The sequence below is a fragment of the Grampus griseus genome (assembly GCF_964374135.1).
Source record: "Grampus griseus genome assembly, chromosome: 19".
In the NCBI taxonomy this organism is placed as follows: domain Eukaryota; kingdom Metazoa; phylum Chordata; class Mammalia; order Artiodactyla; family Delphinidae; genus Grampus; species Grampus griseus.
In genome coordinates this window covers 15327153-15341329 of record NC_139013.1, presented here as the reverse complement: position 1 = coordinate 15341329, position 14177 = coordinate 15327153, and the positions used below count along the sequence as shown (strand labels likewise).

Genomic DNA, 14177 nt, shown 5'->3' with positions numbered 1-14177 from the left:
TGAGAGGGAAATAAACAGAGGAAAGGCACGCATAGAACACAGCATTTATTACACAAGGGGGAGAGTGGTTCACTCGGTCCAGCGGTGGCCGCAGTGTGGGGCTGTGCACACGTAATACAAGCGCATGGCATCCTGGCAGAAAGGATGTACGGTTAGGAAGGGTCTGGATCCACAGGGCTGGGTACAACACGAACCTCCATCCAGAGAAGCCTCACCCCAAAAGAACAGACTAGGGGGCTTTCCCCACTACTAAAGGTCCAGCTCGAGATGCCTGGAAGGGCAGGATCTCCCCAATATTGGTATCCCCACCCCTGGGAAGGACCAGGCCCAGGTCACTCCTAAAGCCTTGCTCTCACCACTCACCTCGGCCCGGGCACTGTGTGACTGGAAGAACACCGCCTCCTTGTGGCCGCACCTGAGAGGACAGTCAGCCACTCAGAGCCTGCCATACCCTTCCCTCCTCCCTTCTCCGTCCGGTGAGGATGAGCCACCTTCCCTCCCCAATACCAGCTGCGCGCTCACTTTTGGCAAGGGTGGTCTTCGGTCCGCGGCAACGTGGGGTCCTGGGACACGTCAGCGATGATCTGGGTCAGTTCGCTGAGGGAATAAAGGGTGAATAAGTATGCTTAGACGGGGCCTTCCAAGCCAACAACCCCGTCTCCGAGCTCGGGCCCTGCCACTCACTCCACTTCGTGCGTGATTTTGTTGACGTAGATGCAGCTGTTGTCGGCTTCCTGCTGGTAATCACAATTCCGGCACTGCGAGAGGGCGAGAGTGGCGGGAAGGGGGTCACAGAGAGATCCCCGATGGGACTGGGAGGGCATGGCCTTCCCCCGAGGGGATGACTAGGGGATGGAGTCTTGAGGTTGGGATCATTGGGTGTAATCGAGAATCACGTCGCGGATGGGCAAGACGAGAAAGTCGGGTTCACTAGGGGGACAGTTGGGAGGGTAGACCAGGATGGGGCGGCACTGGGAGTAGGGCCGGGCCACGTTGGGAGCCTGTGGGCCGGTCACGGAACACCGGGGCGCCCGGCTGGCTCGCGCTCACCGCGTACAGCAGAATGCGGTTCTCCTTGTCCTCCTTGGGGTAAAGCATGTTGTTACTGTGGGGAGGGGGGAGGTCTGAGGTCAGTACTGGGGCCACTACTTGCTCCCCTTCCACAGTGCTGGCCGGGTCTCACCATTCCTGGCAGAATCGAATACCCACGAAGCCCGGCTCGTAGGTCCCATCGGGTTCCATGGCGACTCACTGCCCGCCTAGCCTTCAGCGCTTGCTCAGCCGCGCGACAGGTCGCGGGAAGGGTCAGATCTCTTAGCTTCGCCAAAAGAGGGGAGGAGCTGCGCACATGTAATGGCTCCCAGTGGCTTTGTGCTGGCTGATCTGAGCTGAGGTTTGTTTAATTACTTGCTTCAATCGTTTGATATCCTAGAATATGGCTTCCAACTTCTGGGCCTTTCTTCCCCAGTTTACAGAATAGTGTGGTACGAGAACCGGGAAAAATGATGCGTCACGTAACCCTCAAAGTGCTGAGTGTAAATGGAGAGGCCTTGGCTCTTTGCAGGTTGAAGGCCAGTGCACATGCGCGCACAGGGGTAGCTCTTGCCAGTCCTTCCTCTCGGCTTCAGCCTTCGCCCGCCAGGCCGTTTCCCGTGACGCTATTGGAAGAACTGTGCACTGTGAGAGACTTCTCAGGATTGGCTGGGCCTACCCAGGACTTCTTCCAGGCGGCGGCGAAGAGACGCGGCGATTGGCCAGGTCCGGGAGCAGGGGGAGGGGCTGATATCCCAGAAGCGGCGGCGGCGGCGGCGGCGGCTGCGGAGCCGGTGTGAGGCGGCTGACTGGGTTGCGGGACCCCGCAGGGCGCGGCGAGATGGAGGTGACGGGGTTGTTGGCGCCTACAGTGAACATTTTCATCAGCAGCTCACTCAACAGTTTTCGCTCCCAGAAGCGGTACAGTCGCAGCCTCACCATAGCTGAGTTCAAGGTGTGGCCGTGGGGGCGGGGTCCTGAGGGGCGGGGCTAGTGTTGAGGGGGCGGGACCAATAAGAAATGGAGGGTCTTCCCCAGCGCAGGGAAGGGGCTAGAGATAAGCCGAGGTTGCAGAGGTTCTGGACTGGACCTCAGCGGGCGGGGCCAGAGGGAACCTGAGGTTCCAGAGAATGGGTGCGGGGCCAGAGAAAAAAAGAGGTTTCAGGGAGTGGGGGCAAGACCAGAGGAGGTGGGGCCAGGGATAACCAGGTGGGTCCTAAATGGTAGGTCTCTTGGAGGAGCGAGGAATGGGTGATGGTTATTGATACAAAGGGCGGAGCCTCAGGTCAGCGAGTGGGGCCACTGACAGCCTTCCACCTCGTCCCCGCCTCCCCATCTTGTTATCCCCACAGTGTAAACTACAGCTGGTTGTGGGCAGCCCTGCTTCTTGCATGGAATTGGAGCTGTATGGACCTGACGACAAGTTCTACAGCAAGCTGGATCAGGAGGATGCACTGCTGGGCTCTTACCCCGTAGATGACGGCTGTCGCATCCATGTGAGGCCTCCCTACCTGGGATCCCTCCCCTCCGTTCATTTATTTATTCAATAGATGCTTGATGTGCTTTGCGCTGTGTGATAACCAAAATAGGCCCTAACCGCATGGAGCTCCCAGTCCAGCAGTGAGAGAGACAGACCCATCACCAGACATTGGCAGCCAGATTGGTCTGGACTGGGCTGAGAAAAGCCTAGGGGACTGGAGGCATCCAGAAGAGGTGCCTGACCCCACCTCGGGGTATCAGAAGGGACTTCCTGAAGTTAGGGATGCCTGAGTTGAGATCTGAAGGATGACCTAAGAGAAGAGGCAGGAGGGGCATTCCAGGCAGAGGGAACAGAGTGTGAGGTGGGTCAGGGTGAGCAAAGAGGCTCACATATTGGGAGAAGCCAGAACACAGAGGACCTCTGCATGCATCAGCTCACACCATCCTCTCTGTCCTCAGTCTTCCCCGCCCCCCCAAAACTCTGCAGACGTCCTAGCATCCCAGGTGAACTTTGCATGTGCTGTTCTCTGTGCCTGAATGTTTCTTTTTTCTATGCCCACATGGCTCACTCCTTCCTTCCAGTCTTTACTTAAATGTCACCTTCCGGGTGTGAGGGCTTCATTGCCCTCAGTATAAAATTTAAACCTCCTCCCTTTCCCACTTTCTTTGATTTTTGTCCTTCTCACTAATCACCTGTGGCATACTGTGTATTTTTCTCCAATACCTGGAACAGTGCCTGGCACAGAGGATGCTCAGTGAAACATTGTTGAATGATGAGTTGAATGCATAAAATAATACTTGGAAAATGGCGTAATTAACCCTATTTTGCAGAAGAGAAAACTTAGTTTCAGTATGGAATTTACTTTCCTGAGGAGAGACATAGCTAGAATTTTTACTTCAGTCTGCATGGCTCCAGAAGTTAGTGTACCCAGAGAACTGGGTCTTTTTTGTCTCTTTCAATTATTCATAACTGTTCACTGAGCATCCACATTATGCCAGGGATATAGCTGTGAATCAAGTCTGGGAAGGTCTGTGTTTTAGCTCTGTCCAGTGAGTGCGGTAGGCGTTAGCTAAATATTCACGGGAACAAATGTAAAGGGTTAGTGAGATGAGGGCCATGCAGGAGGAGATCACAGAGCTGGGAGATCCTATACTGGGGAACCTGACCCATCAATGAGATCCAGGAGGACTTCCTGGAGGAGGTGCTGCCTGAACAGAGACCTGAAGTTAACTGAAGAAGGGGAAAGCGTGCTTCAGGAGGAGGGCACAACATGTGCAAACACTCTGAGGTGGGAGGGAGCAGAGTGGGGTACAGGGGTTGAAGAGTGACCTGTCCTGTTTTGGTGGGAAGTGGAAGCCAGGGGAGGACTCTGAGCCAGGAGGTCCTGGTCTGACTCAGGTGTTCACAGGCTCCCTCTGATTGCATGTGGGGAACAGACAGTGGAGGACAGAGGAGTAGGGAGACCAAGGAGGAGACTGCTTCCATAGTCCAGTTGAGGTTATGGGTCCTGGACCATTGTGGGAGCAGGTCGGGACTGTGCTGAGCCCATAGGACTGACTTTGGACTGACCTGGGCAGTCTCAGCCTTGGGATGCTGGGGGGTCAGGCAGGGCAGTGGCCTCCTCAAACAGGAGGGTTTCACACATGGATTCAGGTATAGACAGGGTGCTGACTTCTGAGGCCATACAAGGAAAGTTTCCCAGAGGTGGAGCCTCTGGAGAATTTGTATTTTTTCTAAAATTCTTTTTCTGTTTATAAATATCACCCATATTTCTTTTCTTTAAATTTATTTATTTATTTTTGTCTGCGTTGGGTCTTCGTTGCTGCACGCGGCTTTCTCTAGTTATGGCGAGCGGGGGGCTACTCTTTGTTGCAGTGAGCAGGCTTATTGTGGTGGTTTCTCTTGTTGCGGAGCACAGGCTCTAGGCGCGCGGGCTTCAGTAGTTGTGGCTCGTGTGCTCTAGAGCACAGGCTCAGTAGTTGTGGTGCACAGGCTTAGTTGCCCTGCGGCATGTGGGATCTTCCCGGACCAGGGCTCAAACCCATGTCCCCTGCATTGGCAGGCAGATTCTTAACCCCTGCGCCACCAGGGAAGCCCTCACACATATTTCTTGCAACAACGAATGACAGCAACCTCAAACTTAGAAAAACCCCTGATATAGAAAGTGGAACTTCTTAGTGATCGTTAGCCAGAAATAAGGGCCGTTTCAGTTTTGCCCAGTGACTCAGACCAAATGCTTTAGGGTGTTCCTCACCCTTGTCTTTCCCTCACACCCACATCTAATCTGTCCGCAGATCCATGGGCTCCACCCACAAAAATCTATCCAGAATCCAGATTCTCCTCCCTCACTGCCCCCACCCTGGCCCAGCCTCCATCTTCTCCCTCCTGGACCATCACACAAGCCGTCTCCCTGCTCCCATCCCTGTGCCCCTCCATCTGCTTCCCACACTCAGCTGAGGGAGCGTGTAAACACTTGTGTCAGATCAGAGCCTTCCTGGCTGAGCCCTTCCCTGGCTGCATCTCATTCTAGGTAAAAGCCAAAGTCTGCAGTGATCTATTGTGTCTCCCACTCTCCCCCTGGCTCACTCCACTGCCGCCGTGCTGGCCCTGCTGTTTCTCAAAGGAGCTAAAGACATTTCTACATCTGGGACTTTGTGCTTGTTCCTTCAGGCCTGTCTCAGACATCCCCTCCTTCCAGAAGCCTCTTTGTTGTATTTGTCTGCATAGAACCTTGTTGTCATCTGGTGTTTAATACCCATCTCTGTGCATTTGTTTCTGGTTGGCCTCCCAGCAGAATGAGCACTCCTTGAGGGCAGGAATTGATCTATTTTTGTACCGTGTCCCTAGTACCCAGCACGGGGCCCAGCTGGGTGCCTTGGAGGAGCTCATCAGGTGATGAGTGAATAAATGTTGGGGGTGGTACAGAAGAGATGCACCAGGATCTGGAAGTTGGGGTCAGCCTAGGAGGGTCCCAGAGGTCCAGAGAGGATAGACACACTGCCCGGAGGGTTCATGAGCAAGGCCCGAGCTCTGCCCTTCGGTTCCAGTGTCCTGGGGCCATCAGTGATGTGGATGTCAGTATGTAGGGGTCATCTGGAAGCAGATGCAGCCTCCAGAGCCTTGGATGGGTGGTAGAGAGGGAGATGGCCATTGTAGACACCTGCTCTCACCCCTTCGGCTGGGCTCAGGGCAGGCAAGAAGGCTGGGGTAAAGGTGAGGGTAGAGTAATGTGGTTTTTCCGAGACAGGAGAGACTTAAATCTACGGAACGCTCCAACGTGCAGCCACACTCGCCCCCCGCAGCATCCCAGGCCTCTCTGCCCAGACCCTGATCCCCACTGACCTCCCTCCCCTCACTACAGGTCATTGACCACAGCGGTGCCCGTCTTGGGGAGTATGAGGACATGTCCAAGGTGGAGAAATACGAGATCTCACAAGAAGCCTACGACCAGAGGCAAAGTACGGGGTGCACAAGGAGGGGTGGGGGCTAGGGGAGGGGGTGGGGAGCAGACAGGATAGACGGGGACACTGAGGGCGAGTCGGTGGTGTGGGCAGTGGGGCAGGCAAGCATGGGGGAGTGGAGGGGGCGGGGTGAGGTTGGCGTGGGGACAGACGGCTCATGGGAGAACAGTCAGGGGTGGACGGGCATGAGGTGTGAATGGAGGCTGGGGGGTGTGGCCGAGTGCAGGCAGGCAGACAGGGCCATGAGAAAGTAGAGGGGGCCTGAGAGGAAGGTCTGGGGTGTGTATGTGGGGTCAGATAGGGGGGCGGTCAGGGTCACGCTGGGGGCACGGTGTAGGGGACAGAGCATGGTAGAATACGTGGAACCGACAGGACAATGGGGTGCGGGCATGTGGGGACAGGTGAGAATGTGTGGTGGGGAAGATGAAGGTTTCCGAGCCTGGGTGGAGGCAAGCATGATACTGAAGGGACGGGAGGATGGGGTGCCGCGAAAGACTGCAAGCAGGCACCTTCCTTTTAGTTTCGGGATTGTGGGGAGGCCCAGGGGTCCTGGGGAGAGGCCAGGGCTGTGGTGGGAGACTTGGGGGGCTTGGGTGACAGCCCTTCAACACCCAGCACGGAAGGGTTTCCCTCGGAGTGTTGGCCCCATGCGGGTGGCAGATTATCTCGTTAGGCCAGAGGTCTCCCAGGTGGTCTCCCATGTCTGACCCTCACCCCCTACCCCACCCACAGACTCAGTCCGCTCCTTCCTGAAGCGCAACAAGCTAGGTCGATACAGTGAAGAAGAGCGGGCACAGCAGGAGGCCGAGAGCTCCCAGCGCCTTACTGAGGAGGAGGCCCAGGCCAGTGCCATCCCCGTGGGCAGCCGCTGTGAGGTGCAGGCGCCTGGGCAGCCCCCTCGCCGGGGCACCGTCATGTATGTAGGTACGTGGCTCACCGGGGCCTCGTGTCCTGCCTTGAGGTGGGCAGTGCTGGGGACCCAGCCCTCAAGGGGATCTCAGTCCAGGAAGGGAGACGGACCCAGGGGCTAACTCTGACAGCCTGGTATGTTCACGGCAGGGAAGTGGGAAGCAGAGGCCACATGACCTGAATTGTGATGGAGGAAGTGGAGGCCAGAGGGATCAATTCTGAGGTGAAAGCCTGGGGGCACAGTGGTCAGAGCTGAGATGGGGAAACAGGCAGAATTATTAGGCCTGTGATAGGGGAAGCACAGACCGAAGTGATCAGGGCACACCCGGGCCATGGGCAAGGCTGGACTGTGCTGGGCCTCGGAGACAGGAGAGAGCAGTGTGGGGTTTTTTTGGGTTTTTTAATAACAGTTTTATTAAGATAAAACTTATATACCATAAAATTCACCCATTTAGGGAACTCCCTGGCGGTCCAGTGGTTAGGACTCCACACTATCACTGCCAAGGGCCCACATTCAGTCTCTGGTTGGGGAACTAAGATCCTCCTAGCTGCGCCACACAGCCAAAAAAAAAAATCACCCATTTAAAGAGTATCATTCATTAGCTTTTAGTTCACAGGAATCGTGCAACCGTCACCAGAGTCAGTTTTACATTTTCATCACCCTAAAAGGAAACGCTATAACCATTAGCAGCTACTCCCCATTTCTGAAACCCCAGCGCCCCCAGTCCACATAGCTGGCTACTAATCTATGTTATGTCTCTATAGACTTGCCTATTCTGGAAGTTTCATTTAAATGGAGTCATATAATACGTGGTCTTTTGAGACTGGCTTCTTTCACTAGAACGATAATTTCAAGGATCATCCATGTTGTAGTATGTGGCAGTATTTCATTTCTTTTTATTACCAAATAATATTGCATTGTATGCAACACCACATTTTATTTATTCATTCATCAGTTGAAGAACATTTGGCTCCTTCCCACTTTTTGGCTATTACAAATAACGTTGCTTTGAGTATCCTTGTTTAAGTTTTTGTGCGGACATGTGTTTTTATTTCTTTGTACCTAGGAGTGGAATTGCTGGGTCACAGAGTAACTCTTTCACTTTTTGAGGAGCTGCCACACTGTTTCCACAATGGCTGCACCATTTTACATTCCCACCAGCGATGAATGAGGGCTCCAGTTAATCCACGCCCTCATCAGCACTTACTATTACCTGTCTTTTTGATTACGGTCATTCTAATGGGTATGAAGTGGTAGAGCATTATGGTTTTGATTTGCGTTTCTATGATGGCCAATGATATTGAGCCTCTTTTCAGGTGCTTAACAGCCATTTGTAGATCTTCTTTAGAGAGATGGCTTATTCAGATCTTTTGCCCAGTTTTTAATTGGGTGGTTTGTCTTTTTGTTGTTGATTGGTGTGTTAGGGCTGCCGTATCAAAGTACCACACACCAGGTGGCTTAAAAAACAGAAATTTGTTTCTCACAGTTCTGGAAGCGGGAAGTCTAAGATTAAGGCTTTGGCAGGTTTGATTTCTTCTTAGGCCTCTCTCCTTGGCTTGCACATGGCCACCCTCTCTGTGTGTCCTCACATGTGTCCTCTTTCCTCTGTGGGCTAGCACATCCCTGGAGTCTTTGTCCAGATAACCTCTTATGAGGATGTCAGTCAGCCTGGATTAGATCCCACCCTAATGGCCTTATTTTAACTTAGTTATCTCTTTAAAGGCCCTGTCTCCAAATACAGTCACATTTTCAGCTACTGAGGGTTAGGGCTTCAACATGTGAACTTGCGGGGGACACGGTACAGCCCATAACAAGTTGTAAGAGTCCTTTATGTATTCTAGATACAATTCCTTTATCAGATATATGATCTGCAAATATTTTCTCCCATTCTGTGGGTTGATTGTCTTTTTACAGTCTTGATAGTGTCCTTTGAAGCACAAACATTTTTGATTTTTATGAAGTCCAATTTTTTTTTCTTTTTTTGCTTATGCATGTGGCATTATATGTAAGAGGTTAATGCCTAATAGAAGGTCACAAAGATTTAAACCTGTGTTTTCTTCTAAGGGTGTTATAGTGTTACATATTACATTTAGGTCTTTGACCCATTTTGAGTTAATTTTGGGTTATGGTGTGAGGTAGGAGTTCAACTTCATTCTCTTGCATGTGGATATCTAGTTGACCCAATACGATTTGTTGGAAAGACTGTTCTCTCCTCATTGGACTGTCTTGGCACCCTTGTCAGAAATCATTTGGCCATAAGCAGTGTGGGTTTTATGCTGAGCAAGACGGGCAGCTTTTGAGGAATTTGGGACAAGGCAGTGGTGCTGTTTCCCTTTGATTTTTACAGAGCCCCCTTTGGCTGGGGGTGTTGAGTGAATGGGGGTCAGGGTAGGAACAGGGAGACCAGTGAAGGGGGCTACCATATTGACGTGGGCAGGAGGTGGTGGTTGTCCTGGGTGGTAGCAAGGAGTGGTTTTTGCCAGGACAGGCTTTATACTCAGTGGGCAGGTGCGAATCTGGGGTGAACTGCCTAAGGAGGTTTCATTGGGATTTCTCCCCTGGGCAGGACTTACAGATTTCAAGCCTGGCTACTGGATCGGTGTCCGCTATGATGAGCCGCTAGGGAAAAACGATGGCAGGTAGAGATCCCCCGTGTAGCGTCTGTGTGTGTGCCTCTGTGTGCGTATGTGTGCATTTATGTGTAAGTGCATACATGTACTACTGGGGGAGCCCAGCCATGCTGGCATCTGGAGTAGGAGCCCTCTGACACTGCCTTCCCCATCATGCCCTGCAGTGTGAATGGGAAACGCTACTTTGAATGCCAGGCCAAGTACGGCGCCTTCGTCAAGCCATCCGTTGTGACAGTGGGGGACTTCCCCGAGGAGGACTACGGTTTGGACGAGATGTGATGCCCAAGGAAGGGCACCCCCCTGCTCCAGCTAACTCACCTATTGTCCTTCCCTGTGTGTGTCCATGGCCCTTTCCCCATGACCCCATTTTTATTTTATTCACTTGACCCTCGCCATTGACTTTTGAGACACATGTATTAAATTTGCCGGAAACCTGGGAAGTGTTTGGAAGACTCAATGATTATGGGGGGGCTGGGGACAGCTGGGTAGGTGAGGGGAGGGAGAGGGGATACCCCTTGTTTTTTTTCAATTTTTTAATTTTTTTTATTTTTTGCGGTATGTGGGCCTCTCACTGTTGTGGCCTCTCCCATTGTGGAGCACAGGCTCCAGACGTGTAGGCTCAGCGGCCACGGCTCACGGGCCCAGCCGCTCCGCTGCATGTGGGATCTTCCCGGACCGGGGCACGAACCCGCGTCCCCTGCATCGGCAGGCGGACTCTCAACCACTGCGCCACCAGGGAAGCCCTACCCCTTGTTTTTAAGGAATATGTATATACAACTCAAAACTTGTTCCTATTTCATTGGCCAGAATTCTGTCTCATGGCCACTTGTAGTTGCAAAGGTGGCTGGGAAATGTAGTTTTTATACTGGGTGGCCATTTCCTTGCCAAATATCAGAAGTTCCTCCAGCTACAGAAGCTGGGGAAAAGGGATATTGGGGTCAACAAGTAGTTCTACCACTGTCCCTGTGGGTGGGGGACCCGTTCACTTAATATTTAAAAGAAAAAAGAAATCTCAAGTCTTTAGAAGTAGCATGAGGCCCCTCACAGCATCGTAGAGCTGGGCAAAGAGGTCTGCGCCCTCAGATATGTGACGTGTGCATGCAGCCCAGGCATTCTAGGGAGGCTGTTCCACCATGTGTATGTCTGCATGTGCAGTGACTCCTCATTAGCTCCTTGAAGGGATTCCTGATGGAATGACTATTCGGGAGGTTCTACTTAATTGTTAAAATGACTTTATTATAGCTTCTGGAGAAGAAGTTGGCACTGGTGGGAGCAACCGCAGTAAGCAGAATAAGGTTGAAATGCTTGAGAGCTGAAGGGGTCCTTGGGGAAGCTGCTCACGTGCACATACAGCCTGATGCATACATCCTCTCATGCCCACTGTAAGGTACGTGGACCCACTCAGATACACAGAACATTCACACACCTGGACTCATACTCAAACACCGGAAACACAGACACTAGAGGTCACATGTACAGAAATACAGTCAGTGCACAAAGATTCTGTCCCCCCCACACAGGGGAGTCACACTTACAGGATACGCTCAGATTCACATCAAACACCCATCTGGGATAGACATACACCTACACACACGCACACACACATATCAATGAAGTTGTCGATCTACAAAACAAAACTGGTTACTTTATAAAAGGACTCCAAGGCTTAGATCCCTTCCACATGAGGGAGTTGTCAGAGTGAGGAGCATTAGAGGGGGTGTCCCCAAATTCTCAACCAGAATCTACCAACCTTAGTTCAGCCAGAGCTCAGCAGAATTAGCTCAGCATTGAGGACCTGAGGCTCACTTTAAGATCAGGCCCAGTGTGCACCCCCATGTGATGAGGCCAAAGAATAAGGGCAGGAAGACGATCATATGCTCTCCTGGACACAGTGATCACCCAAAGTCATACCTCCAAGCTCCAAGCAAGGGTCACAGCATCAGTGTATATGAGGATCTGTCAAGCTGCAGTGGAAGATCTAAGCACAGGCTTCCAGGGTGTGCTTTAATGCCTTCCAGCTGTCAGCATGGAAGAAGCTGTACCCATCAGAACATGGGAAACATTAAAATTTTTGATGACAATGGAAGGGATCATGCTGGTAATTTCTAATTAGGAAACCTACACTTGCTGTGTGAAAGTCAACCACAGTTACGGATTGGGGAGGCACATTTTACAGAATGACCTGGTGCTTAAGCTTTAAGGGGTCCAGAAAGGAAAGGGGACAGTAGTCAATGTGTTAAGGCAATGCCAGCTGCTGTAACAAATATCCCCCTACACACACAGTCCAGTGCAGAGTTTCTGGTTGATTGACAGCAATCTCCATGATTCACACACCCAGACTCCATACTGGGGCTCCATCATCTTCATGTGCCTGGAATTATCTGCTTCCAGGTGGCAAATAGGAGAAGACAGGGGATGTTTCACCATTTTCTTTAAAAACATGTTCTACATGTTCCATTTGTGCTCATGTTGTATTGATGAGTACGTGTCAGTCATGCAGCCACCCTAGATGCAGAGTGGGCTTTGGAACATACTCCTGGGCTGAGCAGCTCCCTCCCAGCCACTACTATGAAAATGGACCGTGGGTTTTGGCGGCTCCAGCATTGACCACCCTTTACCAGGTCCCCAGATCCATAACCTCAGGGGAAGCGGCAGGAAAGGGCCATGGGATCCACCAGGCCCATTAAATCCTCCTGTCCCCCAGCCAGCTGCCTGTGCCTGACCTGCACCATCCACCACCCTGCCCATAATCCTCAGGTCAGTGCAGATGGAAGACACTGAATGTCCAGCACTCTTTCCCCACATTTTTTGAGTCCTCCCAATCCCCACTGTATGTCAGGCTTGATGCTGGAAACACACTCATGAAATGAACACAGTACTGGCTTGGGAGTTGAAGGCAGACAAACATAATTACCAAACATTTCCTCTTTTTTATCTTTTTTTTTTTTGACTGTGATATTTCATTATGAATAAGGTTGCTGGCAGTAGGGGAAGGGAGAATAAAATCACTAAATTTGCCAGGTGGTGCTGGTATGAGGGAAGGGATGGGATGGAGGAGACTTGAATAGGAGTCATGTGAACAAACGGGGACTGGGCTTTGTAGGCTTGAAGTAATCCCTTCCGTGATTCATGCTGATCAGAAACTTGATCCCAGTGCTAAATTTAGGCTGAATACCTTTGTCCTGGAACTGAGCTAAATTGCTAATTCATATATGCTAATAGCCCACTTGAGTTCATTCACGTACCAGTTACAAACTTGGAATAATTCAGTAGGTTAACAGGTGGTGCAACCTTAGGAATAGCTAGACAGCCTAGGTTCAAACCCCAGCTGTGTCACCAGCTGGGCACTGGACAAGTCCTTCTCCTTGCGTTTCAGCCTCATTTCTTTCCGTTGTGGAGCACAGGCTCCGGACGCGCAGGCTCAGCAGCCATGCCTCACAGGCCCAGCCGCTCCGCGGCATGTGGGATCTTCCCGGACCGGGGCACGAACCCATGTCCTCTGCATCGGCAGGCGGACTCTCAACCACTGCGCCACCAGGGAAGCTCTCAGCCTCATTTCTTAATTGAAGCCGATAATAGTACCTACCAAACGATTTTGTGAGCATTAAATGAGCTAGCACATGTAAAGCACTTAAATTCAGAGCCAGGCACGCAGGTAAGTGCTGTATAAGCCATAGGAATAAAAATGCTTATATACAGTCAACAGTTACAATGCTGGCTTCATTTAATCCTCACAGTGGGCCCTGTCCCCAGTTTCTTCACCGTTTTCACCTCCCCACCCCATCTTTCCTGGCCCAATTCTGGGGTCACCCTCCCCGAAAGGGGTTCCCAGGACAGCGCCCGCCTCCCAAGTCCCTGCAGGCTCTGCAACCCTAATCTCTGCACTGTCCCAGACTCGGGCAATAACCTCTCAGTCGCCACGGCGGCGCAGCAGCGCACTGCTCCGCGCACCGTGCGCGCGGTGCATTGTGGGATGTAGTCTCGCTGGTATTGACAGGCGTCTCCCAACCTAACACGCAAACTACATTTCCCAGAAAGGCATGCGACACCCTCGGCCTAACCTTGCTCATGTCTGGAAGCGGAGGTCTTGCTCCCGCCCTGCGGCGCGGGGAATTGTGGGGTTTGGCTCCCTCGCGGAGGACGGGGATACGGGGGTGCGGGAGGCCTGCCGAGCCAGCCATGGTTTAATCAGAGAGCGAGGACAAATGTCTTACCTCCCGCTTTCCTGCATCTCCACCGGTCACTCTCAAGGGTCTCGGTTAACTCTCAAGCTGGGTCAAGGAGCGCCCATCTTAAAGGAAAAAATATCCCTTTTCCCCTCTTACCTGTCACCCAACTTCAGTAATTGTCAGCATTTGGCCAATCATGTTCAGTTTTTCTGACCTCCCCCTATTTCTCCCGTAATTAAATCTCAGACAGCAGAGACTTCCCTGGTGGTCCAGCGGGTAAGACTCCGCTGCCAATACAGGGGGCCAGGGTTCGATCCCTAGTTGGGGAACTAGATCCCGTAAGCGTGCCATAACTAAAAGATCCCGCATGTGGCAACTGCGACCCAGTGCAGCCTAAATAAATAATTAATAATTTAAAAAATCTCAGGCAACATATCACCTCATCCAGAAATGTGTTTCTATATGTGTCTCTAAAAGATAAGAGGTCTTTGTCAC

General features: G+C 51.9%; 2 protein-coding genes across 3 annotated transcripts; one reads left to right on the top strand and one right to left on the bottom strand.

Annotated features, from left to right (window-relative positions):
- Positions 1-26: 26 nt before the first annotated feature.
- On the bottom strand, positions 27-1494 carry POLR2I (RNA polymerase II subunit I). Its single transcript, XM_082677205.1, has 6 exons — positions 1184-1494; positions 1051-1105; positions 685-758; positions 523-597; positions 364-415; positions 27-132 (listed from the first exon to the last, which is right to left on the bottom strand). The coding sequence occupies exons 1-6, from the start codon at positions 1240-1242 to the stop codon at positions 70-72; spliced, it is 378 nt and encodes a 125-aa protein (XP_082533331.1). The 5' UTR covers positions 1243-1494; the 3' UTR covers positions 27-69.
- A 291-nt stretch (positions 1495-1785) lies between these two features.
- TBCB (tubulin folding cofactor B) lies at positions 1786-9953 on the top strand (the record flags this gene model as incomplete). 2 transcript variants are annotated; one of them, XM_082677147.1, is made up of 6 exons in its annotated part: positions 1786-1987; positions 2385-2528; positions 5874-5970; positions 6706-6897; positions 9450-9522; positions 9678-9953. In XM_082677147.1, the coding sequence occupies exons 1-6, from the start codon at positions 1874-1876 to the stop codon at positions 9790-9792; spliced, it is 735 nt and encodes a 244-aa protein (XP_082533273.1). In that variant the 5' UTR covers positions 1786-1873. The 2 variants fall into 2 exon arrangements, with proteins under 2 accessions (XP_082533273.1, XP_082533274.1); XM_082677148.1 differs by lacking the exon at positions 9678-9953 and having other exon boundaries at positions 6706-6848; positions 9450-9506.
- Between the last annotated feature and the right edge of the window lie 4224 nt (positions 9954-14177).